General features: G+C 39.8%; 1 protein-coding gene across 2 annotated transcripts in view; it reads left to right on the top strand.

Moving 5' to 3' along the window:
• The window catches only part of LOC129710104 (rho GTPase-activating protein 23-like), a 252,435-nt gene that overhangs the window by 47,724 nt on the left and 177,460 nt on the right, over positions 1-27,251 (top strand). Inside the window, exon 1 of one of the 2 annotated variants that reach the window (XM_055656835.1) lies at positions 3,916-4,028. The exons of the other annotated variant lie outside the window; for it this stretch is intronic. Coding sequence (XP_055512810.1) covers positions 4,020-4,028 — 9 coding nt within the window. The 5' untranslated portion in view covers positions 3,916-4,019. Of the gene's footprint in view, positions 1-3,915; positions 4,029-27,251 lie in introns of those variants that run through there. 2 annotated transcript variants of the gene reach the window in all.

Genomic DNA, 27,251 nt, shown 5'->3' with positions numbered 1-27,251 from the left:
ACATCGGGGAGACTAAGCGGAGGTTGGGCGATCGTTTCGCCGAACACCTCCGCTCAGTCCGCAATAACCTACCTGAACTCCCGGTGGCTCAGCACTTCAACTCCCCCTCCCATTCCCAATCCGACCTCTCTGTCCTGGGTCTCCTCCATTGCCAGAGTGAGCAACACCGGAAATTGGAGGAACAGCACCTCATATTCTGCCTGGGTTGCTTGCGTCCGGTTGGCATGAACATTGAATTCTCCCAATTTTGCTAGCCCTTGCTGTCTCCTCCCCTTCCTTAACCCTCGAGCTGTCTCCTCCCATCACCCCGCCCTCGGGCTCCTCCTCCTCCCTTTTTCCTTCCTCTCCCCCCCCACCCCCCATCAGTCAGAAGAAGGGTTTCGGCCCGAAACGTCACCCATTTCCTTCGCTCCATAGATGCTGCTGCACCCGCTGAGTTTCTCCAGCATTTTTGTGTACCTTTCCTTAATCAGGATTTGAATTACCAGTCTATCCTTGTCTTTCTCCTTAATAACATTTTAAACTTATGGTTTCTGTCACTGAAATGCTGCTCCATTGATATTCTTTTCTCTTATTTAGCCATTTTCCCACATAATAGATCCAGTACCATCCCTTCTGTGGTAGGGCTATCCACATACTGGCACAATAGGTGCTCCTGGAAGCACTTTAACAATTCTGACTTTTTCCAAGCTTTTTAAACTTTGGCCAACTCAGTGCTGGGAAGTGAGATTTTCTACAGGCATTTGACTATCGTTTTTACACGAGTGATTTGCCTGTATATCTGCTCCCCTGTCACCCACAGAGTGTATAGAGGTACATAGTAAAGCCCCAGAAAAATGATCACACCCTTTTGTTTCTAAGTTCCACCCACATACCTCATTTGAAGAAGCTTCTATAATACCCTCTGTCCTTATTGTCCTGAAGATTCCACTCCAGAGTCTGAAAAAGGGTCTTGACCTGAAACGGCATCTATCCATTTTCTCCAGAGATGCTTCCTTGACCTGCTGAGTTACTCCCCTGCTTTGTGTTTTTCCATATCCTGGAATGCTATTATCATACCTACCCAGCTTTTCAACAACATCTGTGATAGTTGCAGTGTTACATTCCCATGCTTTAATCGGCATCCTCAATTCATCTGTATTACTATTGCACTCCTTGCATGAAAATAGTTGCATTCCAGCCATATGTTCCATCCCATGTGCCCTGCAGACCAGACTGACTTGATTTGTATTCTGTTATTGGCTATTTCTCGACTCCTACAATGTCTCAGTACCCTGTCCACTAAATTAATTGTCCTTCTATTTCCTTGTATGTCCCTCTTTACCTGCTCCTCCTCTGTGTCCAATTCTTCTGCCAGATTAGTTTATAACAGCACGAGCAATCCCACACTTTTTGGACCTGTTTTGTTTAGATGTAACTGACCTTCTCAAGAAACAGTCCCAGTGATCTAGCAATCTAAACTCTTCCTTCTTGGATGATAGCTTCAACTAAGCAGTCATCTGACCTATCCTATTCCAAACTTCAGAATGCCGTGCGATCGTTCTGTGACATCCTTAAACAGAGAGACCCTGAATTCATGTTTACAGAACGCCTGTCTATTCCTCTCACACCCAAGGCTCCCGGCGCTGTTAATCTTGGAATCTTACTCATGGCCCTATATATAGCTGAGTCACCCACAGTACTATGCACCAGCCTCTTCACACCTACCTCCGCTTCACACGTACATCCTCACAAATCCCCTGTGTTCCCAGCTGCAAACTATGCTCCTGTCTAACCCCTGGTCCTAGCGGCACAAGTGGTTCACATTTCTAACCCTAGCTCCAGCTGCCCAACTAATCCACAATGCCATCATCCTTCCTGACTCCTGGCTCTGATCTACCCAGGTTCCCAAATCCTGCCTGCTGCTGTTTACTGATCCTGGACTCAGACCACATACCTTGGATGCTTTGTCGTCCTTAGCTCTTTCTGCACACTTACCCTATCTCTGATTGCACACCTACCCATGTTCCCGAGCCCCTGAAGGGCTATAGGCCCGGCAGCCGTGTAGGGTTGGGGAGAGATGGGACACTACAGGGATTTGAAGCCAAGGCAGCAATTTAAAAAAATTGAGGGGTCCCAGAATTCATTGTAGATTAACAAGTAGGGGACTTGAAGTGATTTTTGGACAGAAACATCAGGGCTTTTGAAGATCCAAAGTTTACGTAAGAAGAATAAAAAAGACTGAGGTTTGCACAAGGACAGTCGAGTCACTAAATAGTTGAATGTTAAATGAAGTCACTGTGTTATTCATAACAACAATCACAAAAATTATGTATTGCTTCGGCTAACTCTTCTTTACCCTTGTGTTTGACAAAATTAACAAAATTAACAAGTGGCTGTAAGTGCTGGAGAAAGGATGGAATATATAGTTAGAGCACAGGAATTAGGAATTCTTCTAGAATAGTGTTAATTTGCAACTATTTCTAACTCGGCACATTCTTAAAGTGATTCTTTGTTTAGTGAAATGTATCTTAGAAAGCATCACTTTGTTCTGAGAAGCAAAAGCTGTGGGTATACTTGGCACTATTAACAAAACGTTTCTAAACTCTTGAATGTGGCTGATCCAAGGACTATAAACTCAGAACTTTTGCAGCTGGGTTTATAGAGCAGAGAATTAATTTCTACATAATGGAAACTTAAAAAGATAGAAAATAGAAACAGAAGTCCTTTGAGACGAGTGCACCATTGAACATCATCATGGCTCATCACTCTTTCTCTTCCTACCTTCACGTGTTCTCCTGTTCTTTTAGCATTAAGACATACACCTACCTGCTTCTTGAATATGTTTAATAACTTGACCTCCGCAGTCTTATACAGTAAAGAGTTCAACGATTTGGTAAAGAAATGTTCTGATCTCTATTTTAAATAACGTATTCTGTGCCCAGAAACTGTGATCCTGGTTCTGGACTCTTGGATTGGATTTGTTCTCGTTTTGTGAATGGACCTGGTTAAGCAGTTTTCCTCATTGTGTTGTGGAATACTCAGTCTAAACAATAACGAAATAGAGCATCCGAAGGTTCACAAATCTCTAAATAAATATTTTTTTCTCATCTCTGTACTAAATAGTTTGTTTATGATTTAGTCTGATTTCTTACTGAAATAAATACAAGGCCAAGGAATGTAATTTGTAATAAATGAACAGTGCCTATGGATGAATTTATTCATAGGCTAAGTCTTAGCCTAGTTTATTAATAACAAACATTTGCATTTGTGATCTGATCATTGTGAGGTCTGTTTGTATGAACCTTTTGTTTGTCCTGTGCTAATAGCTGCTACATACAATGATACATTCTTAATAATGATCACAAAGGACTAACCCTGTAAGTTCTGTTATCATATTAAATCCTTTCTAAACAGCAAAGAAGGGCTTTCTTTGAATCCACATATGCTTGTCGATGACATTGTTACTTTTTGAATATCCTACATTTTGTTGGGGTTGAGGTCCTGCTAGCATTGTTAACAAGCACATTTATTGAATTTATGAGTAATTTCTAAGCAAAAATAATTTCTCTGGAATGTTTGACATTTATGGGGTTAACTTTATTACATTTTCCAGACTGAAGCTAGAATGGGGGTGGTAAGCAGAGGAGAAATAGTTTAGCGAGCAACAAAAGAGCGTCAGATTTTTGAGGCTTTAATCATGGTTTATTTTGAGTGAACTTGGTGGTATTTAGGATCTGTGGAAGACCTTGCCGCTAAAGGATCTTTCCTTCCCACGTAAGCAGCTGTCATGGTTTAGAAATGATGGGCACATCATATGACCTTCATTACACAATTGGGGGGGGAGGGGAGGGGGTGGCCGGAGCAGTGAATGTTGCCTTGTGATTTCAAGAGGCTATGTGAGCCATGCATTTGTTGAAATGCAGTCTGTTGTGTCCAGGCAGAGAAGCCCTATGGAGAGTGCAATTGTATTTTTCGGTTTGTTGCAAGTTACAGGGTAAAAGTGATGGGACGTTAGGGCTTCAACCTGGGTGAATGGGATGGCTCAGGTAAGTTGCATTATATTTGCATGTTCTTAACTTCGTCATAAAAGGAAAAGTGAAAGATGTTTTAACCTGTGCAATTGCTATTGGGCGTTGCCTTTAGCTATGCAGAAGCATGCTGATCCAAGATAATTGAATGTTAAATGTGTCTATCTAGATTCCAAGTACATTTACGCACCTCCCTCACATCTTTAAGCTGACAGCTGTAAAATTAGCTGAATAATATGTTAATGCTGTTGAGCCCTGTTTTCGTTAACATTCCCAGAGGAATGGAAGAGCCTTCTCATACCAGACTCCATATTGTTCATATTGCAAGAAGTTCATTTCAAAAAGCAAAAAAGGTGCAAATGCTAAAAATCTAAATTGAAAACAGAAAATGCAGGAATCGTCAACAGATCAGACAGCATCTGAGCACCAGAATTGAGATTTCAGGTTAATCGTGAATGGTTTGAACTGTGATAGGAAGATCTGGAAGATTTGTGCCTGGAAAAGAGTGAATGGAGGAAGGTTGTGAAAGAATCAGGGAGAAGTATGGTCGGAATTGATTGGGTTTTGTGAATTAAGGTTATTTGGTGTGAGTGGAAGGTCAGGTGGCGAAAGGTATTGTGATCAGCAACTGCTTTGACTGATTGGGCCCTGTAGTTGTGTGATCATTGCCTTGCTGTACAATTCCCAGTGGTTGAGGATTGATTAGGAGGCCTACCACAGTTGTCTTGGGGTAAAGGGGCCCTAGAGGATTAAGAATAAGTAAATTATTTATCCAGGTCTTTCCTTGTTTGCGTTCTAAAATATGTTTGCTCTGAGAGTGCTTGTGCATGGTGATTATTCCTGAGATTGTTCTAAGAACCTCTGCATTGGCCCTAAAAGAGCATTGCGCAGGAACTAACTTAACGATGTGCAGAACAGATGTGAAACGTGCATTGGGACTTTTGGACTTTTGCATGGAAATGCCTAGCTAAGTCTCTAGATAGATGCAAATTGACACAGAAATGGCCACAAACAATTCACTGCTTGAAAACCGATTTTCTCTCAATTACAAAATACTGTAAACAACTGTAATGCAATTAGATTTGTATGTGATTAACTTAGCGAGCTCTTGTCTCTCCAATTTCCCTTTTGCCATTCCCGTGGCTTGTTGCGTTGAGGCATTAACTATCTGCTCACAGGGATGTGCAAATGTCCCTACACAATTGTGCGTGAATAACAATACACAATAGGTGCAGGAGTAGGCTATTCGGCCCTTTGAGCCAGCACCGCCATTCAATGTGATCATGGCTCATCACATGAGCACCTTCATTGACTGCTCTTGATATTCACTTCTTATGATAAATATTTACTGATTTAAAATGAATAGATTCCCAAAATTAATGTATTTATACTCCCCCAATAATTTTCTGTTGCATGATTAATATGTTTACAATGTATGATTACGTAATAATTTTTATAATAGTGTTTTGCATCGCAAATGTTTTGTGGGTGCCATCTCTATCAAAATATTACACGAGGTATTTGATTACTTCCAATTTCCCTTTGACTTGACAACGATTAATTTATTCTTTGTGTTTAATTATTGAGTTTTGATGCCAATCTTTCATTTTAGTTATTGGTTGATTCTTCTTCTTCTTCTTCTTTTGTGTGGCGTGCACAGCCTAAAGTTGTTGGACAACTTGGTTCTATTTGATTTTCCGTTTGTGCATGTCGAATTGATTGCTTTAGTCGAAACAGGGCGGTTTCTGATGGTGATGGTTGCAATCTTCCACCCCGTTGATATTTCTGATATGTTCTGACTGTAAATTCCTTTACTTTCAAGTCAATATCTGAGTTCGTCCCACTCCAGAATTGCCTTTTCAGTACACAACTGAGGTGACAACTTCCAGTTAGAATGTTAAAGAAATGTCTCTTTATCCTTGGTGGATGGAACATATGTTATGGTGTTATTTTGAAGAAGCCCAGGAAGTTCTCCCTAGCATCTTTTATTTTCAAACATTACGAAAGTAAAAATGTGCTGAGGACAGAAAATCTGCTTCTGAGATTTCTTTGTATGTAATTTAGCCACCATGTTTATTCCAATTTAACAGTAATTTGGCAGCAGCTGAAATTGTCGAGGGAAGAGTAATAATGGGAAATAGGAAAAGGCAGATTCTTAATAATTATTTTGAATCAGTCTTCATGGTACAAGGCACCAAAAAATGATTCCAATAATAATAATGTAAGGGTTTGAAAGGGGGTGGAAATTAAAAAAAATTACATTACTTAAAACATTCTGGCAAATTAATTGGGCTAAGGACTGACACATTCTCAAGACCTATTGATCTGCAACATGCTCCTAAAGGAAATAGTAGCAGAGGTAATAGATGTGATCATTGTCATCTTCCAAAATTCTAGAGGTATTCAGCAGATTGGAAAAGAGCAAATATAAGATTCATATTGAAAAGAGATGGAAAAATGATCAAACCCTGCATGATGAAAATCCAAAAACTGCAAAAGCTGGAAATCTGAAATAAATACAGAAAATGCCAGAAACAGTCAGTGGGTCATGCATCATTTGTGGAAGAAAAACAGTTTTGAATGTTTTAGCTCAGAGACCTTCAACAGAGGCAGGACCAATATCCTTGCAGTGAGGTTTGCTATCGCTATGGCAGGAGTTTTTAATTAATTTAGCAGGGTGTTCAGGAAAGTCAGACTTAAAACGAGTAAGTAACTGCAAAAAGGATTGGGAGAGATAAATGGTACCAAAATAAGAAATTAAAAGCTTTAAACTAGACCACGTGTGTAAATGCATGAAGTGTATTAAAGGAGATGGGTGAGCTTCATTATTACATTGTGGCAATAACTGAGACCTGACTGGAAAAGAGTGTGTGCATTTTGGTGGCAAAAACAGGAAAGTAGACTATTATCTAAATGGTGGCCGATTGGGGAAAGGGGGAGATGCAGCGAGACCTGGGTGTCATGGTACACCAGTCATTGAAGGTAGGCATGCAGGTGCAGCAGGCAGTAAAGAAAGCGAATGGTATGTTGGCTTTCATAGCAAGAGGATTTGAGTATAGGAGCAGGGAGTTTCTACTGCAGCTGTACAGGGTCTTGGTGAGACCACACCTGGAGTATTGCGTGCAGTTTTGGTCTCCAAATCTGAGGAAGGACATTATTGCCATAGAGGGAGTGCAGAGAAGGTTCACCAGGAACTCTCTGCCACAGAGGGTAGTTGAGGCCAGTTCATTGGCTATATTTAAGAGGGAGTTAGAAGTGGCCAAGGGGATCAGATGGTATGGAGAGAAGGCAGGTACGGGATACTGAGTTGGATGATCAGCCATGATCATATTGAATGGCGGTGCAGGCTCGAAGGGCCGAATGGCCTACTCCTGCACCTAATTTCTATGTTTCTATACTAAAGATAGACATAAAGTGCTGAAGTAACTCAGCGGCTCAGGCAGCATCTCTGGAGAAAAGGGATGGGTGAAGTTTCGGGTCAGGACCATGCTTCAGTTTGCTCTTTCGTTTTATAAAAAATAAATTGCATCTTGCTGATATCTTGAAAAAAGAGTGTTATTTTAATCAGCATCTCCTTGGCACTATCTGATCAATTTCCAATTTAATTCTCCACCTATTATTCAACTGTTGCATTTTATCTTCGTCTGTGCTATCTTGAAAATTCATTATTGCCACAGATTGATACCAGTATAGCAGCATATGAATTACAGGGCAAAAATAATAAACAAGAGCTTCTGCTTCAGGACGTGATTATTTCATGCAGTTCTTCAACAAAATAAATGTGTCTGCAGTGCATGATTCTGGCAGCATATAAAATAAATTACTTAAAGCCTGGTGTGGGAGAAGCTATTATAACATGAGGTGTGCTCTGTCATAATGTGCTTATGGCAGAGCACACCTTGTTATTTTTGAATAGAATTCAAATGACAAACATAACAATTATTAATACAAAAAAAAATCAAGTCGTGTACTTGAAATGTACATTGGAAGCACTTATTTTCATTAATTATTCTTGCCTCCCTCTTGCCCATTAGGGGGAGTCATTCTGCTTTGTAGCGCAAAGACTAAATGGAAAACACCAAAACAGTCTTGTTGCAAAGTCCCGAATAGACTTGTTGCTTTCCAAATTTACAAAGCAAAGTCGGTGTATGTTTTCATTTGACATGTATTTAAGCAATTTCTGAATAATGAAATGCATACAGGTTTGTCAATATAGTTACAAAGGAGAAACTACAGCATTGAAAGAGATAAAAATCAAGAACGGATTTAGGGAATAGAAGAAGCAAATCAATTTGAGGTAAAGTGAAGGACATGATGGAGTGAATGGTAGAGATACGATCTGAGCAGCTGAAGATATTTACATCACTAATGAATCAAGAAGGTAGGAAGTACAGAGAGCAGATATTGGTTAAAGAGTAGCAATGTTACAAAATTTTGAGATTTAAAAAATCAAGTCTGCAATTTATCCCATCAGATAAAGCATAAAAAAAAGTTTAATTTGACACCTAATTCACTTTCATATCTCAAGTATTTAAAAAGTTGTGGCCATTTTCATACTCGGAAATTAGCATCTTGTTCCCTATTGATTTTCTATGGACATAACAAAAAAGCTGTGATCGTGGACAGTCAAAAGCACATAACTTTCTTAAAAATTAAGAGAACTGAATGAAATTTTCAGTTATCATAGATTGAAGCATTCTGAAATAAATATAAAATAATCTTACTTGGATGACCTGAAATTAAAGCATATAATTAGTTAGTTACCCAATTGTAGCTAATTTCAGACTTCAATTACTAGATCTAAACATCTATCCATTTCTTAATAAATGATTAACATTTTTAAATAGCCTAAGTGTCCAAATAATACATAAATAATTCACAATAAAACATGATTTTTAAGTCTCATTTACATTAATTTATAGGCCAAATGGAAGGAATTTAGTGTTCAATTGCTGTAAATTAAAGTCCATTTAAATCAGCTTTCTAGTGGGATCCTGTGAACGCGCTGGTTTAGAACGTTCACATTGCGCCAGATTTGTGCCCTCAAATGCCCAGAAAAATACTGCGGGATATAATGGGGCCCAAATTAGCTACTCGCAACATTAAACTTTGTATAAAGGGATCTTAAGAAGCCCTTTTTAATGTAAAAATAAACAGCCTACCTTCCGGTTTCCCCTGTATGAGATCCGGCCGGTTGCCGGCGGTCGAGGGTTTAGAGGTTAATTTTTAACGGAATCTTCCAGTGATTTTTCGTTAATAATTAACTAGGCTGAAAAACCTCGATTTGAACAGCCTAGTGAAAAATCGCGTTTTAAACCCGCCCCCCTCTAAACGGCGCCAAAATCGCGCACACGGGCTGGGACAGATTTTCAGCGATGCTTCAGGTAGGCTTTGCAACATACCTATAAAGAGGGCACGGAAATGGTATGTATGTTGTTGCAGGAGATGGAGCCAGACTATGGGATATATCTGCCTAGCAAGTGTCAGTGGAAACTTTGGCCCATTCCAAGTCTCATCCATTTCACATATCCATTCAGGAAAACATTCCATGAACTGCTTGCAATAAATGAATATACATCTCAAATAAGACCAACACTAAATTGTACACAGTTCTCTAGATATGCTGTCACACGTGGCTTATATGACTGAAGCATAACCACCATATTTTTGTGTCCATTTCCCCAGTAATACACAAATACATTTGGTTAGTTTTCCTTATCACTTACTGTATCTGTATACACCTTTTGTGAATTATGCAGCAGGACATTTCCGTGCTCTGCAATCTCTCACCATTTAGTTATTATAATGTAATTAATATTTACCCAGAACTTTGCACAATTACTTAATTATCTATATCTCTATGAAGCTTCCTGTGTTCTTCTTTATTTCCTGCCTTTGTGCCATCAGCAAATTTAGCAACAATACCATTAGTGTTTCATCTAAGTTATTTACATAAAATGTAAAAAAATATATTGTTAACAATCTTGGAACCCAAATTTAAGCAACCAGTTCCAAAGCCTTCTGTCACCAAGATTTGACTACGAATCATTTAGTAACTAACTCTGGGACAGAAGTTGCATTTAAATAGTTAAAATTTGAGACTCTAGTACTTAACCCCACGGCACACCACAAGTTACAAGTTCTAGACCAGAAAAAGACCCATTTATGTCTATGCTGCTTCCTGTTAGCCAACCAATCTTCTGCCCACTATAATATGATCATCTTCACCGTGGCTTCTGTTTTTTGCAAAAAATCTTTGATGCAGTACCTTATGAAATGACTTTCACAAATCTAAATATAGAATATAGTATACAATTCTCTTAAATTGGTCATACATGATTTCCCCTTCAAAAAAACCATGTACACTTTGACTGAATATCCTGGAATGATATCTTTAATAATAGCTTCTAACTGGCTTACAGTTTCTGACTTTTGAATGAAGGATCTGCTTTTGCTATTTTTCAATCTAATAGAGTTGTAAAGTCTTATAGCACGGGAACGGGTTCTTCAGCCCAACTGGCCCATGCCAACCAAGATGGCTCATCTAGGTTGGTAGTGGTTCCACCTGCCTACATTTGGCCCATATCCCTCTAAATCTTTCCTATCCATATACCCGTCCAAATGTCTTTTTGTTGTTTTATAGTACCAAATAAAACAAAAAACACTTCAAATGCAGTCAGTAAATGAATGGATGACAAGATATATATGAAAAGGTTAGGAGATCAATCAGATTTTGGTAAGGAAAGAGAAATGATTAAAATTGTTATTTTTATTAAGCTCTTTAACCTACCTAAAAACACACATAACTAAAAGACGAATTAAGGTAGGAATAGGGCCACTCAGAGATGTTCAAGATAAGGCCCGAGCATACATTTGAAATAGTACTAATATTTTGTAGTTATTTAGGGCCCTATTAATGTTAAACAGCAAATTTGAGCAGGTGAATTAGCTGGATGAAACCATCAATTAAACCCACCTTGTCCCAAAGCCAATTACTGTCATTTAACAGCAGCTGTTCTCATGCCATCTGCAGCCTGCTGTGATAGGTAGAAAGTTTATGAACACATGTAAATCAAATGCAAATTGAAATTAACTGCTGAATTTGTGGTTTCCTAGGAGTCGGGAAATTCAATTATGAAAGGAAGGTGAAATAACCCCATTTTATCAAAAAGGATAGTGGTCAGGGGACACAAAATTAATAAAGATTGTCAAATGAATGGAAGATGATTGGGATGAGACAGGAAATTGGAGACGAGATCGAGATCAGATTAACCATATTCTTAGTAAATGTCAAGCTGGGTTGAGAAGACATAGAGCTAATCGTTCCTTTTTCTCACGGTATCAAAGGTTTAGAACTCATCTCCTTTGGTTTTCATTGGTTTTTGTGTTTGATGTGAGAAATTGAGAAATTTACAGAGAGAACTTTCATGGTGTGCTCATGATGCTTTGTTACTGGATCTGGTGCAACTATCCTTTATTTCACACATGTGATAGATTGACCTAGTAATGGAATATGCTTGCATTTAATATTTGGCTGTGATTATATGAATTGATTATTATAAATATTTAACAAAATAATAGATTTGTTTATGAAATTGATCCCAGTTGTCAAATTTTCATTACAGCTGGAATTCTCCTTTACTTCTCAGCCTAACAGGGGAAGGAGAGTTAATTAATCTGATAAATGCAGGAACATTTTATATGATTAATGTATAATAGATAACATGACATAAGTATTTCATGGAAATAGATGTCATCTAAGTATTGAAGTAATGCAGTTATCTATTGAAGTGACGTAATTGTTTATGCATGGTTGGTCTGCACTGAACTGGGTTCCGCGTTTCAAAGGAAAGTTAAACTATTTTAGTGTAAATAGACAACAAGAGCATTTTTTGCTTTCTCCTGTTTCTTAGGCAAATTTATCTCTTTCCTTAGTTTATCGAGCCTTGGCTGGTGCATTATTCCAATTGGCTATTATTCAGCGTGGATGGAACCTGAGTTTGCATGGAATTGATATAAGGGACAATATCTTGCTGCTTGGCACTCCATTCATGCCCAGGGTTACCATCCATGTTTCCCAGGGTGGCACTTGAACGTGTCTGTGTGCAAGCAAATGTGGAGGGCTCATCTTCCTAGTTCTCTGCTAGTATTTCAGGGCAAACAAGAGATGGTGCCTTAAAATGATTTTGATATAGTGGAAGTAAAAGCTCTTATTTTTATAGTTTTTAATAATATAAGTATTAAAAGATTTCAAATGATTAAGTTGAAGTAAATGATGAAACAAAATTAGTTAAAATGACAAAGATGAATACAATACAATACAATGATACCATTTATTTGTAATTTGAACCTCACAATTTGGTTTCTGCAGCCGTACAAGAAAAGAACCAAGACACACACCAACACAATTTACACAAACATCCATCACAGTGAATCTCCTCCTCACTGTGATGGAAGGCAAAGTCTTGTCTCTCCCCTGCTCTCCATTCTTCTCCCGATGCCAAAGTCAAAGTCAAAGCCCCCGGTGGGCGCTAACAAGTCCGCGGCCATTTAAAGCCGCGCCGGGTGATGTAAGGCCCTGCTCCGGGTATTGATGTTGGAGCCCCCGGCGGATGCTAGCAAGTCCGCGGCAATTTAAAGCCCTGCCGGGCGATGTAAGGCCCTGCTCCACGTCACTCTCAACCCCGCAATTCGAGCGGGAGAAGTCGCCGTTGCCGGTGCTCCGCAAAGCGGTCTCCCACCGGGGACCCGCGAGCTCCCGGTGTCACCACCCACCGGAGTCGGGTCGCAGCCGCGCGTCACCGCAGCTCTCCACGCTCCGAACTCCTCACGCTCCAAAGCCGGCCAGCTCCACGATGGTAGGTCCGCAGCTCCGCAGGCTCCGTGACTTGAGCCCCCAGGTCGTTCCGGTTGGAGGCCGCTCCACGGTGCTAGGCCCCAACGACAACTGAGACCCGACAGAGAAAAAGGTCGGGTCTCCGTGCAGGGAAGAGATTTAAAAGTTTCCCCCACCCATACACATTTAAAAGCCCACTACAAACTATACCCTCAACGGGACAAAAAAATAAAAAAAACACAGACAGACTGCAGAGGCCGCTGCGACGTCGGTCGTGCCGCCCACCATTACCTGAAGATAGTGAACTAAAATACCTGAGTAATTGCATCATTTATTTTCTTAGTCACTTACTTTAAAATAACTATCACTTTTGCATTGATTGAAATTAGTAGGGTCTGGGACTCTGCTGAGTTGATAACAAAATAATGATGAAAAAAAGTTCACTTTTGTCGTGTACACTAAGAAAATAATTGCTCCAGGGTGCATTGAAGCCAGAGCAAAAATAATGTAGTGACTAACAAAATGTCTTTGGACCAGTGGTAGAATGAGGAGAGAGTTAATTAATTGGTTTGCTTAAATATCACGTAAAAGTAGATACAATCACAATAATACTTTATTAGCCAAGTATGTTTTGCAACATACGAGGAATTTCTTTTGCCAAGTCAGTCATACCAGTAAAAAGCAACGGAACACACAAAATACGCTTTAACATAAACATCCACCACAGTGACTCCTCCACATTCCTCGCTGTGATAGAAGGCGAGAAAAAGTTCAATCTCTTCCCTTCTTTGCTCTCCCGCGGTCGGGGGCCTCGAGCCCTCCGTTGACAGGACGATCTTGACTCCTGTAGCCGGCGGCCTTTGGGCCCTCCACATCAGGGCGATCAGCTCCTGCATCGGGAGGATGTCAGCTCCCCCGCTCCAGCGATTGGACCCCGGGTCGGGGCTGGTCGAACCTCTGCGTCGTTGGAGCTCCCGACTTGGCCTCTCCCGAGACTGCAAGCTCTCAATGGTAAAGTCCACAGGCAAGGGATCGACTGCGATGTTAAGTCCATGCCCCGCGGTGGAGCTCAAAGTCAGTCCGAGGAGGCCTCCAGCTCCACCGATGTTAGGCCGCGGAGGGGCCGGAGATATGAGCTGGAAAACAATCGCATCTCCGGCAAGGTAGGAGACTGGAAAAAAGTTTCCTCCCACCACATTAAACAAACCGGAGAACATTGGCACAAACTTTTAAAACGCACTAAAAATAAAAAGAAAAGACAAAAAAAACAGACAGACTGGAGTTGGGGCTGCCAATCATGCAGCCATAGAACAGGCCATTACATTCTGTTTTCATCATATCCGAGTAGAATAAATTGTTCATTTGGTTGTTGGTGCATTTAAATTTGAGTTATTTTTAAAGTAAATGACAAGGTTATATCTTCCAAAAAAAGAATAGAAGTTTAACATTCCTAAATCAAAAATGCCTGCCACTGAATGTATAAACTCTACAGAGACTAAACGGAGTGTCTGCAATTAAAGAGTCCCCCTTTACAGTAGCTATTGACTCCTAGAATCTCAAAAATCTCAAACATGAATAACTGCAATTCTTTCAGAGGATGTTGCGGAACCAAGGGAATCCTAAGATTACTATTTTTCATTCCAAAGTATCTTACAGATTTGATATTCCTTGGAGGCAGAGAGAACAACTTTGTTTTCAGGAGTCAAGAGTGTTTTATTGTCATGTACTGAAACGGAACAGTGAAATTTTTATTTGCAGCAGCGCAACAGATTTGTAAACACAGTACTCAATAGATAATATAACAAACATAATGAGAAAGATGTACAATAAATAAAAAAACAACAATAGTGCAAAAAACAAAAAGACTCAAAGTCCCTGGTTCTCGACAAGTTGCGGCCATATCCCAACAACAGGCCTGGCTCGCCCGCAGCGGAACCTGTAACCCACCGAGCTTGTCCCTGGTCTCCCTAAAGACCTGGAATCAGAGAGGAGGATGGAGGGAGACGACGGCTGATGCTGGACAAACGGCCCAGTAAGAAGTACGATGGTCTCATCTTCCGCATCCTCAAGGGCCTGTCCCACTTGGCCGTCATTCGCGTGCCATTTATGCGACCTGCTAGCATGTGGGTAGCTCGTGAGTAGCGCGGGACGGGTGCATGGAGTGCCGTGGAGGAGTGTGGACTTCGTCCTGCACTAAATCTTTGCGCGCCAACGGCCTGTCGCGTAACTGACGGCCAAAGTGGGACAGGCCCAAGACCCTGGCGCGGCGCAACGTCTCACCTCTATCAGCAGCAGAAGCGGGCAAACGATCGCCGAGCTCGGCCTGGGGCTCACGGCCGTTGCGGACCCGGATCCGCCCCCACTCCTACTCCTACTCCCAGAGCGGGCCAAGACGATTGGAGACGGACACAAAATGCCGGAGGAACTCAGCGGGACCGGCAGCATCTCTGGGGAGAAGCGATGAGTGACGTTTCGGGTCGAGACCGTCCTTCAGACTGACAACGGTTGACGGAACGACTGGAATGGAGGCGACGGCTACAAAGGGGCCTTTGTGGCCAGCTGTAGCTGGGATTGTAAAATGGAGACTCTTGCATGGCCATTCATTGGGCTGTTCTGTACATTCCATATTAACCAGGATATTATGCTTATGTATAGTGAGTATGCAAAAAAACTATTTCATTGTGCCTTGGTATACGTGATAATAAAGAAACGATTGAACCATTGAACTTGGCAGTATAATGGCATCGTACTGCCGTACTACAATTTCAGAAATAACCTGGCAATGTAACCACAGCAATGCCTGGGAGCTGTGTGTATATATAGTAGCAGGGGAAAAGAAATGTTGTATGACATAGCTCTAAATTTAGATTCAAAATAGTGCCGAGAGATGTGCAACTGAGTCAAAAAGTATTAAATTGTGTGGTGTGATTCTAAGATAGTTGTTTTTCTTTTAAATATCCAGATATCCAGATGTTATATTATAATTATTTTTCAGTTTTTAACAGGGGTGACATAGTGGTGCAGCGGTAGAGTTGCTGTCTTACAGCGCCAGAGACTCTGGTTCAATTCTGACTATGGGTGCTATCTGAATAGGCCTTTCGGTCCATGATGGCTGTGCTGCACACAATGCCAAATTAAACTCATCCTTTCTTCCTGCACTTGATCCATATCCCTCCATTCCATGCCTATTGGAAAAGCCTCTTGAACACCACTATCAACTCTGCTTCCACCACCACCCCTTGCAGTGTTCCAGGTATTTACCACTCTCTGCAAAAATATAAAAATTGCTCTGTCCCATTCATCTCTTCTAAACTTTCCCCCGCTCACCTTACATCAATGCCTTTTAGTCTGTGACATTTCCACCCTGGTAAAAAGATTTTGACCGTCGACTCTATCTTTGCCTCTCATGATTTTATAGTCTTCTATCAGGTCTTTCTGCTGCCTCAATTACATCAGAGAAAACAATCCTGATTTGTCTCACCTTTCCTTACAGCTAATACCCTTTAATCAAGGCAGCATTCTGGTAAACCTTTTATGTACCCTCAAATCTCCACATCGTTCCTGTAATAGGGCGACCAGAACTACACTTAATGCTCTAAATACTCTTTACCACTCTATTGGTGTTGCTACCTACTCGGAGCTATGGTCTTGGACCTCGGGTTCCCTCTATACATCAATGCTGTTAAGGGTCCTGCCGTTAACTGTATACTTTCCTCTTACATTTGACCTCCCAAAGTGCAACACCTCACACTTGTCCCAAAGAAGCTCAATGTGGCGTTTCTGTGCCCAATCTGTAACTGATCTACATTCTGTCGAATCCTTTGATAACCTTTGACACTGACGCAATGCCACCAGGTTTTGTCGTCGACAGATTTATTAACCAACCCATCTATATTTTTGTTCAAATATCACAAACAAAAGAGGTTCCAACACTGATCGCTCTGGAACACCACTGGTCACAGACCTCCAACCATATAACCATATAACAATTACAGCACGGAAACAGGCCATCTCGGCCCTACAAGTCCATGCCGAACAAATTTTTTTCCCCTTAGTCCCACCTGCCTGCACTCGTACCATAACCCTCCATTCCCTTCTCATCCATATGCCTATCCAATTTATTTTTAAATGATACCAATGAACCTGCCTCCACCACTTCCACTGGGAGCTCATTCCACACCGCCACCACTCTCTGCGTAAAGAAGTTCCCCCTCATATTACCCCTAAACTTCTGTCCCTTAATTCTGAAGTCATGTCCTCTTGTTTGAATCTTCCCTATTCTCAAAGGGAAAAGCTTGTCCACATCAACTCTGTCTATCCCTCTCATCATTTTAAAGACCTCTATCAGGTCCCCCCTTAACCTTCTGCGCTCCAGAGAATAAAGACCTAACTTATTCAACCTATCTCTGTAACTTAGTTGTTGAAACCCAGGCAACATTCTTAGTAAATCTCCTCTGTACTCTCTCTATTTTGTTGACATCCTTCCTATAATTGGGCGACCAAAATTGTACACCATACTCCAGATTTGGTCTCACCAATGCCTTGTACAATTTTAACATTACATCCCAGCTTCTATACTCAATGCTCTGATTTATAAAGGCTAGCATACCAAAAGCTTTCTTTACCACCCTATCTATATGAGATTCCACCTTCAAGGAACTATGCACGGTTATACCCAGATCCCTCTGTTCAACTGTATTCTTCAATTCCCTACCATTTACCATGTACGTCCTATTTTGATTTGTCCTGCCAAGGTGTAGCCTTGAAAGATAACCAGAAAGATAACATTCCTTTATTACCCTCTGCCTTCTATGGGGATAAGCTAGTTCTGAATCCAATCAACCAAGTCACCATGGATCTCGTGTATCTAATCTTCTTGATTACCTTACCCTTGATGAGCTTATTCTCGTCAAATGCCTTACTAATGTCCATGTAGACCATACCTACTGGCCTTCCCTCATCAACTGTCACCTCCTCAAAAAAACTCAAATTAAGTTTGTATGACATGACCTACTGCAAAGTAATGCTGACTATCACTAAGTTGCCCATTCTCTTCCAAATGTGAGTAATCCCTAAGAATGCTCTCCAATAACTTGCCTTCCACTGATGTGAGTCTTACCTGCCTTTAATGTCTTGGATTATCCCTATTCTTAAATCAAATAACAACATAGACTATGATCCAGTCCTCTGGAACTTCGCCTGTGGCTAGAGATGGTACAAAGATCCTTGTCAAGGCCCCAGTAATTTCCTCTCGTGTCTTTCCTGGGATAGATTCCATCAGACCCTTGAGACATCCATTTTAATGCTCTTTAAGAGACCTAACACCACCTTCTTGATCTCAAAATGCCTGAGCGCACTGGTATCACTGTGCTCCATGTCTTTTTTCTTGATGAATATCAATGCAATGTACTCCATTAATACCTTGTTTATATCCTCTCCAAGAAAAGTTCCCTTCTTTATCATTGACCTAGTCGTGCTGTTGTCTTTAATGTGTTTATAAAAAGCTTGGGGTTCCCAATGATGTTCAATAGGCCCTCTTTATTCCCTGATTGAATTCTTCCGTGCTTTCTTTATTTGTTTCAAAGCCCCTATCTAATTTAATCTTCCTAAAACTTGCATATGCGTCCTTTTTCTTTTTGATCAAATTTGTAACCTCTCATCATCTAAGGTCTTCTTACCTTGCCAATCTTGCTCCTCTCATTACTGGAGCATGCTGATCCTGAACTCTGATTAGCTGGTCATTAAACAACTGCCACATGGCAGGTTTGTGAAGGATTAATTCACATCCTTGTATTTTTTGTGCGTGAGATTATGGTATGGATGATATACATTGTTGTCTTGGCTGAAGTTGGTAAATGAGGCTGACCATGATGAATGATCAAGGACAGGGAGTGGTTGTGGACAGGAATGTGGAGCTGGATAAAAGCCAGTGACTTAGCTAGGCCTCTAGGAATTTGAAATTGAGTCTAATTATGGACAGGCGTAGAGCCTGGGTTGTAATGGGTGGTGATGTTGCAGAGTAGAATGAGTGTGCTCACACAGCAGTTTAAAATGTTCATGTCTGGAGGGTTTGCCCAAAGAATTTTGTGAAGTAGTATTTCATACAATCGCGTAACTGGTGTTGAAATGTCTGAGGATGTAGCCAAGTTAACTAGTTGAGGATCCTGGGTTTATTTGGATATGACTTAATTATGACTCAATAAAATGATGGGAAATACTGCATCAATAATTGGCTAGTGGAATCAAGGGATATGGGGAGAAGGCAGGAACGCGGTACTGATTGTGGATGATCAGCCATGATCGCATTGAGTGGCGGTGCTGGCTTGAAGGGCCGAATGGCCTACTCCTGCATCTATTGTTTATGTTATTATATCTATGTTATATATGGTAATCTTGCAAGCGTTGAATGCTGCGTGGTGTCTCTGTATTTAATGAACAAAAATACAATGGAATTCACATCTGCTTATTCCTGTTTGATCTACTTCATCCACAGCATTGAAGTTCATGGAAGAGGTTTGATCTTGCAATTGGTCAATAAGGAATAATATATCTGGACTGCATTTGCAGGTGGATGTTTAATTTGTAATAAAAACATGAGAACAATATGTTCACCATCAAGGCCATGATATATTTACACATTTTAAAGAGTGTTGACTGTGACAGTTGGCATTTTAGCACTGGGTCGACGAGTTATGTATGAGGGAAATTTGTTGCGACATCATCAGAATCACCTGAAGCACAACTGACAAGATGGGAATTGCAGGAGTGGACATAGGATTGTAGCAGATGTTTGCGAGCAATGTAATGCACTTCTCTCTGAGCAAATATAATTAGCTCTATGCTGAAGGCAAAGTTGATCTTATTTTTGCCCTGGGCTTTACTGAAACTCATATTTCAGAAGAACATTGCTTAATCTTGCAAAATGACAGTTTGTGTAGTTCAAAAATGTAATATGAAGAATTGTTAATGTTTTTTACAGTTGAACATTTTAATGGCACAGCATTTATTGGGTGGGTTAGAAGAAGAATAAAGTCCGGAAGTGAGGAACTCAGCAAGGCTATTTCCTTAGCTTCTGCAGTCGGCAAACACAGGAAAACAGTAACCTGTTACAGACGGGAACAAATGCTTATTACAATAAAATGGTTGAAAATTACCAGATTGGAGATAAGTCACCAAGTGCAGAGCTATTTTAAGACCATTCTATTCAGTTTCCAAACCAGCAGATTTTGTTATTGATGTACATGAAGTAAGTAGCAATTGGAATTCAGATCTGTTTTTCTGCTGCTGTTCCCAAGTGCCATTCCTATACGTGCTGTTAGACCTGGAAACTTTATTATTAAATAATGTATAAAACCTATTTTAATGTATTTTGTTTAAAGGCAAACCCTACATGAAGATATCATCATATATAACAGAATAAAGTATTGAGTAATTCTAACAGTTGGAGGAAAATTGTGTCTAGCAAATTAATTTAGATTATTAAAGGAAAGTTACTGTCTAGTGCTAATCATTGGAATGCTCTGTTAAATCTTCAGCTTTTCTTTAAATGGGAGCAATGGAATGTAGGGATCGTACACGTGGCAGATTGCACTGGTGTGGATGGGAAAAACCTCAAACCAGTTGTTCATCTATAATTCTAGGGAATTTTAAGGGTAAATACGGAGAAAATTGAGCAGTATTTTTTTTTTTTTTCCTCTAACTCGTTAATCATAATGTGCATCTCCAATGAGGATTTTTATGTGCTGAGATATTGAAGGCCATGGTGCTCCCCAGCAGTTTGTTTGTTCTATCCAATATGTAACATTGGCATTATTATGCCTAAAATCTGAATATGGGCTATTTGTTGCCAGATTATTTTTATTTTAGCCTCTGGTGTTTGCTTTAAAAGGCAATATTCAGTTCATAAGATCAAGACAATAGAAGCAATCGAGTTATGAAACCACATGATAATGATTCACTATTGCCATACCTTGAAGAGATCGGAGGAAAGATTAAAGAGACTGCCTTTTAATCTGGAGAGCAAATATTTGTGCTGAACGTCGCAAAGGTAGTATATTGTGTTTAATTATAAGATATTTAGAAGAACATTTTGCATGAAGAATTCTTAATTATTTGGAATGTTTTCCAAGGTCAGGCAAGATACTTGGATATTGGATTACCAAGGGGATGTGCTTCATTTGGCCCAATGGTCTTTTGTCAAAGTCTGTTTTCTTCCTGTTGTTTTCCTGGTCTTTCCTGGTCCGAGAACACTAATGCAATTATCAAGAAACCTCATTAGCACCTCTACTTCCTGAGAAGACTACGGAGAGTCGGTTTGTCAAGGAGGACTCTCTCTAACTTCTACAGGTGCACAGTAGAGAGCATGCTGACCGGTTGCATCGTGGCTCGGTTCGGCAACTTGAGCGCCCTGGAAAGGAAAAGACTACAAAAAGTAGTAAACACTGCCCAGTCCATCATCGGCTATGACCCTCCTTCCATCAAGGGGATTTATCGCAGTTGCTGCCTCAAAAAGGCTGGCAGTATCATCAAAGACCCACAACATCCTGGCCACACACTCATCTCCCTGCTACTTTCAGGTAGAAGGTACAGGAGCCTGAAGACTGTAACGACCAGGTTCAGGAATAGCTACTTCCCCACAGCCATCAGGCTATTACACCTGGCTCAGACAAAACTTTGATTATTAATAACCAATTATCTGTTATTTGCACTTTATCATTTTATTTATTTGTGTGTGTATATATTTATATTATAGTATATGGACACACTGATCTGTTTTGTAGTAAATGCCTACTATGTTCTGTGTGCTGAAGCAAAGCAAGAATTTCATTGTCCTATACAGGGACACATGACAATAAACTCACTTGAACTTGAACTTGCTGTGGCTTGTCAGACTTATCACTTTCACTAATCGTCAGCTCCTGTTGACCTGTTGGATTCAATGCTTATTATGTCAGATCTTAAGTGGAATGAAAAACTTTTATTTATTTGGAATGAGATATTAATTATAAATTAAGTAAACAATATGTCAAACCTGCTAATGCTGGTTAATACATAAAAGGGTCTCGACCCCAAACGTCACCTATCCGTGTTCTCCAGGGAAACTGCTTGACCCGCTGAGTTACTCCAGCACTTTGTGTCCTTTTAAGAAAATATTGTTTTCCGATATAATGTGCAGTTCATTGAAAAAGATGAATATATTTAATATGATGAACAACACATTCTATTTGGAAACTTAATCTTGTTGTAATGATAATGGATCTTTTTTTTGAGAATTTGGTGCCAAGCAGAGTATGCTCTTGAATAAAAATACTGTGGTGGAATTACTTGTAATGTGTAGAATTACCAGCAACTTCATAATTTACAGAGGAAGTTTATGAACGTCAATGCAAATACAGTAATTTTTACCCTGAAAAATATTCTATAAAGTTTTTGTTACTTTATCTATTGATTAATCTTCAAAATGATCAAGTGAATGGGTTTATTTGGTATGATAGTTTGGTGGTTATGTAACTGGGTTAGTAATCTAAGGTCCTGGACTAATATCTGAGGGAACATGCCATCAAGGCCATTTGAAAGCTTGACATTCTTAACGCTAAATACATTTGAAACAAACAACCTGCTATCAGCAAAAGTGGCAATAAAAATGCTAGATGTTCAGACCAACTGATTGACTAATGTCCTTTGTTGAAGGAAATTTGACTCCAGTTCATGCCAAAGTGGATGTCTGTCCTTGGAAGTGGCCAAAAAAAAAAGAATCAAACAGCTGTGGGAAAAATAGCATCCTGAAAGTGACTTCCCCCTCCCTGACTTGGAAGTGACTTCCCCCTTCCCCTGTCACCATTTTCTTTGTGCAATTAAGGTGGGGCATTAGATTCTAGATATCAGATAATCATTACATTTTTCTGGACTTGGGGGGCAGGGTGTAGTGGAGACTCCCCTTCAAATAAGGGAAGGGATTCCATGCCAGTGGAAAAATTGTGTAAATTTGTACATATTGAATGTATGTTTAGCCTCCGAGAATGTCGGATGGAGTTTTATAAGCATCATGTATTGCATATATTTACTTCTCTAATAACGTATGTTTTGGAAAAAAAAATTTAAAGCATAGTTTTCTCATCATAAAGTTTGTATATGTCCTTTAGCAGTTTATTAGCCGAGGAACAGTTTAAAAATAACATAATGGAACTGTTGCATGTACTGGAATATTTTGAACTGATGAATGCTCTGCTGAGGGAGTAATGTAGCTCCCAGTTTGCTATCTCTCCTGGAATGCTAGCTATTCTTGCATTTTCCAGTGTTTGGACAAAATAACCCAGCAAGTAATATTTGTATACCACTAACTGTGGTTTGGCTGGAATGTGAGGTTGTGTAATCTTAATCTGAAGACCAGTTAAATTGCATCTGAACTTAATTGGGTTAAAAGTATAATTTAATTTAGTTTAATTTTGTTTATTGATAGAGCGTGGCAACAGGTCCTTTAGTCCATCGAGTCCGTGCCGACCAGCAATCCCGCACACTAACTATCCTACACACACTTGGGGCAATTGACAATTATACCAACCCAATTAGTCTACAAACCTGTACATCTTTGGAGTGTGGGAGCAAACTGGATATCCTGAAAAAACCCCACACAGGTCAAGGGGGGAAGCGTGCAAACACCATACAGACAGCACCCGTAGTCAGGATCGTACCTGGGTGTCAGGCGCTGTAAGGCAGCAACTCTACTGCTGTGCCACTGTGCTGGCCTAATTATAGTAGGTTGACAAACACAACAACAAGCTGCAATTGGGGAATTGATGTCTTTAATAATTGAGTTGGGGTGCAATCCCACTTTTAAATAGGCAGGAGACTTGCCTACCTTGGTGTTCTTCAATAGAAAATGTGACAGGAGCTGAAGAATTCTGAATAGAACCCGTTCAGAACTTGCTGCATCCAATTCAATGTTTGAAAAGTGTCTAAAATCACCATGGGGCTGACACTTAATGAATTTAAAGAACCCAACACTATTTTAGATGGCACACTGGAACACCCCAAAAGCTGATTATACCAATATGTAGCAATGTAGATGTGGACTGAGAATAAAACTTGCCTACAACATCAATCCCTTTTTATCAACAACTTCTGGCTTGAAGATTGACGTCCTCGTGAACCACTTGATTGCAAGGTTTTTTCACCTCTAATTCCTTGATTCCGAGATTTTGCACTGTTCTGTCCGTTTAACTACTTTGTCACGTCTTTTGAATAGATAATTTAAGTTCTTGTAATATTGATATAGATTTTTTAAACTTGTTTCTGTTTCTGGATAATATCTTGGCATGAATAGCTGAGTATTTTCACGGATTTGATTGTTACTGTGAGTTAACTCCTATAATAATTATTATTATATTATATGTGGAACCAATCTATTAAATCACCATATCTGCCATGTTTGTTATGAAAATTATCTTGCAGCATTACATATCACATTTCATTTAAACATTTTAACCAGTCTTCGTTGCACTGACCAATAGTGATCTTTTCAGATTTTTGTGCTATTAACTGCTAGTTCTGTAGCTTGTGATGCCAGATTATTATCAATTGAAATTTTTGCATGGAACATCAGCTGGAGATGTTATTTTAGAGGTCACTTTGATAGTTGCTTACATTGAGTAAAGCAGATACACAGAGTTTTATGGCAAGATGGCAATTCATTTCAAGGTTTATACAATATCATTCCATTTGGGTATTCCTGAGGGATTAGTTTGGCTTTGAAATGCGATATTCCTATTCTTGTCTCAGTAGATTGTGGGTTCAAATCCCATCATAGACATTTAAGCACAACATTCTAGATTAAAGCATTGGTGTTGCTGTGGTTTGTGGTTTGCTGTACTCTCAGAATTCTTAACTTTCAGATAAAACAAATAGACTGTACTAGTTGTAAAATATTCTCATGGCATTACTTCAATGGAAAGCAGTTGAATTTTCACTGGTGTTCTTACCAATATTTATTTCAGAATTCACATTGCTGAAATTTGGAGATTTAGGATTTTTGCATGGGTGATTTGATCTCCATATTTGGGTTGCAGTGTTTCCTAAATTCCAACAGCTATGGACATGAAAAGGAACCATACGAATGCAGTTTTTTCCTATCAACCATAACCTCAATTGAGTGTTAATCTCCTCATAGGCGAGTGTCTTCCTAGTTCTGTATCTTCCTCCAATCTTCCCTAAACCCCCTTTTCGACTTCTGCCCTGAATTGTTTGATCAATCCGAAAAGTCACCTATCCATGTTTTCCAGGGATGCTGCCTGACCTGCTAAGTTACTCCAGCACTTTGTTTTTTTTTTGTAAACCACTAACTGTAGTTTTTGACAGATAAAAAAAAACACGTTAAAACAATGACCACAACTATGGCATTATTATAAAAAGGAGTGTTTAACTGAAATTGATAAATTCAGTATTAAGTCGCAAGGGATTTAAAGCTTCTAGTTACCTCTTCTCCTCCTGCTTCCTATAAGGAAATTTAGCAGGTGCATTATAGTGTGAGGTTATTCAATTTAGTTGGAGAACACATGAAAATGTTCTGTAAATAGAGTTTGCAGAGTTTTGCTGAACAGATTTATAGATATCTTCAAATTTAGTATTCAGGTGCATCAAATAATTAGGAAGATAGACATAAAAAGCTGGAGTAACTCAGCGGGACAGGCAGCATCTCTGGAGAGAAGGAATGGATGACATTTCGGGTCGAGACTCTTCTTCAGACTGGTAATTAGGAAGATTGCTGCTCATTGCAACAGTTGTACAGAGTGTCGATGAGGCCAACTCTAGATTACTTCATGTAGCTTTGTTTTTTTTCTTTTAAAAGGAGGGATATAATTGTATTGGAGGCAGTTCAGCGAAGGTTGACGATCTTAGAATGTTCATTTTATGAGGAACAGCTGAGCAGGTTTGACCTGTATTTGTTGTAGTTTGGAATAATTAAAAGTGATTAAAAACGTATTAATATAAATTAGAAAACTAGGGAGCGATAATAATATATATTGGTATGGCTCAGTCATTAGTAGCAGACAGGAAACTGAGAAAAGGAATAAATTGGTCATGTTCAGGATGTGACTAGTAGGATGCTCCCAAAAATGGTGCTGAGGCAATAGCTATTCACAATCTATATGAGTGATTTGGATGAGGACCAAAAAACATTGCTGGAAGAATTTCGCAGATCATGTACTTGAAGTTAAAGTGATGGACAATGTTTCAGGTCGAGATCCTGCATCAGGACTCCTCCCGGGTCCTTAGCGGCCTTCACCGTTCTCTCTGAACTCTCCTCGCTGATACAGCAGTATTTCATCAGCAGATGCTTAACCTCTGTCAGGGGTCAGAGGCTATGTAGAGAAGGCAGGAGAATGGGGTTAGGAGGGAGAGATAGAACAGCCATGATTGAATGGTGGAGTAGAATGGGCCGAATGGCCTAACTCTGCTCCTATCACCTTCCTACTCTTGCGCCTGCACCTCAACAAGTTCACAGCACATCAGGACACCTGCCAACTCCATGCCTATTCTTTGGCCAAGGAGTATACTGATGTATATTTTACCCATCTCCAACATTCTTCATCTTGGACACCTCCTTCTGGCCTTTCATCCCCATCGGTCTTTTCATTCCCAGTTGCTGACATGACATCCCCCTTGACTTTTCTATCTCTTAAGTAATATGAAGGTCAGAACTGTGCACAACATTTTAAATGTGACCCAATATGTACAGATTCACTGACAGAATGCTGCCTTGGCAAGGCCACCAAGGACCAGTCTCACCTTGGCCACTTCTCCTTCTAAGAGGTACAGAAGTTTGAAAATGCAAACCTCCAGATTCAGGAACAGTTTCTTCCCAGCTGTTATCAGGCAACTGATCTGCCTTCGCACCAGCTAGAGTGCGGTCCTGACGTCCCATCTACCTCATTGGAGACCTCTGAACTATCGGACTTTATCAGACTTTATCTTTACTAAATGTATCCTTTTATCTGCACACTTTGGATGGCTTAATTGTAATCATGTATAGTCTTTTCTTTGGATAGCACACAACAATATGCGTTTCACTGTACCTCGGTACACATGACTATAATAAACTAAACTGGAAAATCACTTGCTAAATTTTTACATACAATCTAAATAATTTAACAAATATGTTGAGATTACAATTTTAAAGAGTTTTTTTGCCTGTCTGTATTAAAGTTGTATATTTTTATGGTAGTTTTTACTATTTTAAAAAGGAAGGCTTTATTTTATCTCTTGAAAGAGAGCTCTTGTCCTGTGGTTAGTCCATTACAGCTTGGTATAAATCTTAATTTATGTGGTCAGTATAACTCTTTGATTGCTTCAACAGGAAACCAGCATGAGAGCTGTAACCTTGTGTTTCTCAGGTCAGTTTATTTTTG

This window comes from Leucoraja erinacea, chromosome 27 (genome assembly GCF_028641065.1).
Source record: "Leucoraja erinacea ecotype New England chromosome 27, Leri_hhj_1, whole genome shotgun sequence".
Taxonomy (NCBI): domain Eukaryota; kingdom Metazoa; phylum Chordata; class Chondrichthyes; order Rajiformes; family Rajidae; genus Leucoraja; species Leucoraja erinaceus.
Note: the sequence above shows the minus strand (reverse complement) of the source record. Positions and strands in the feature narration are given on the sequence as shown.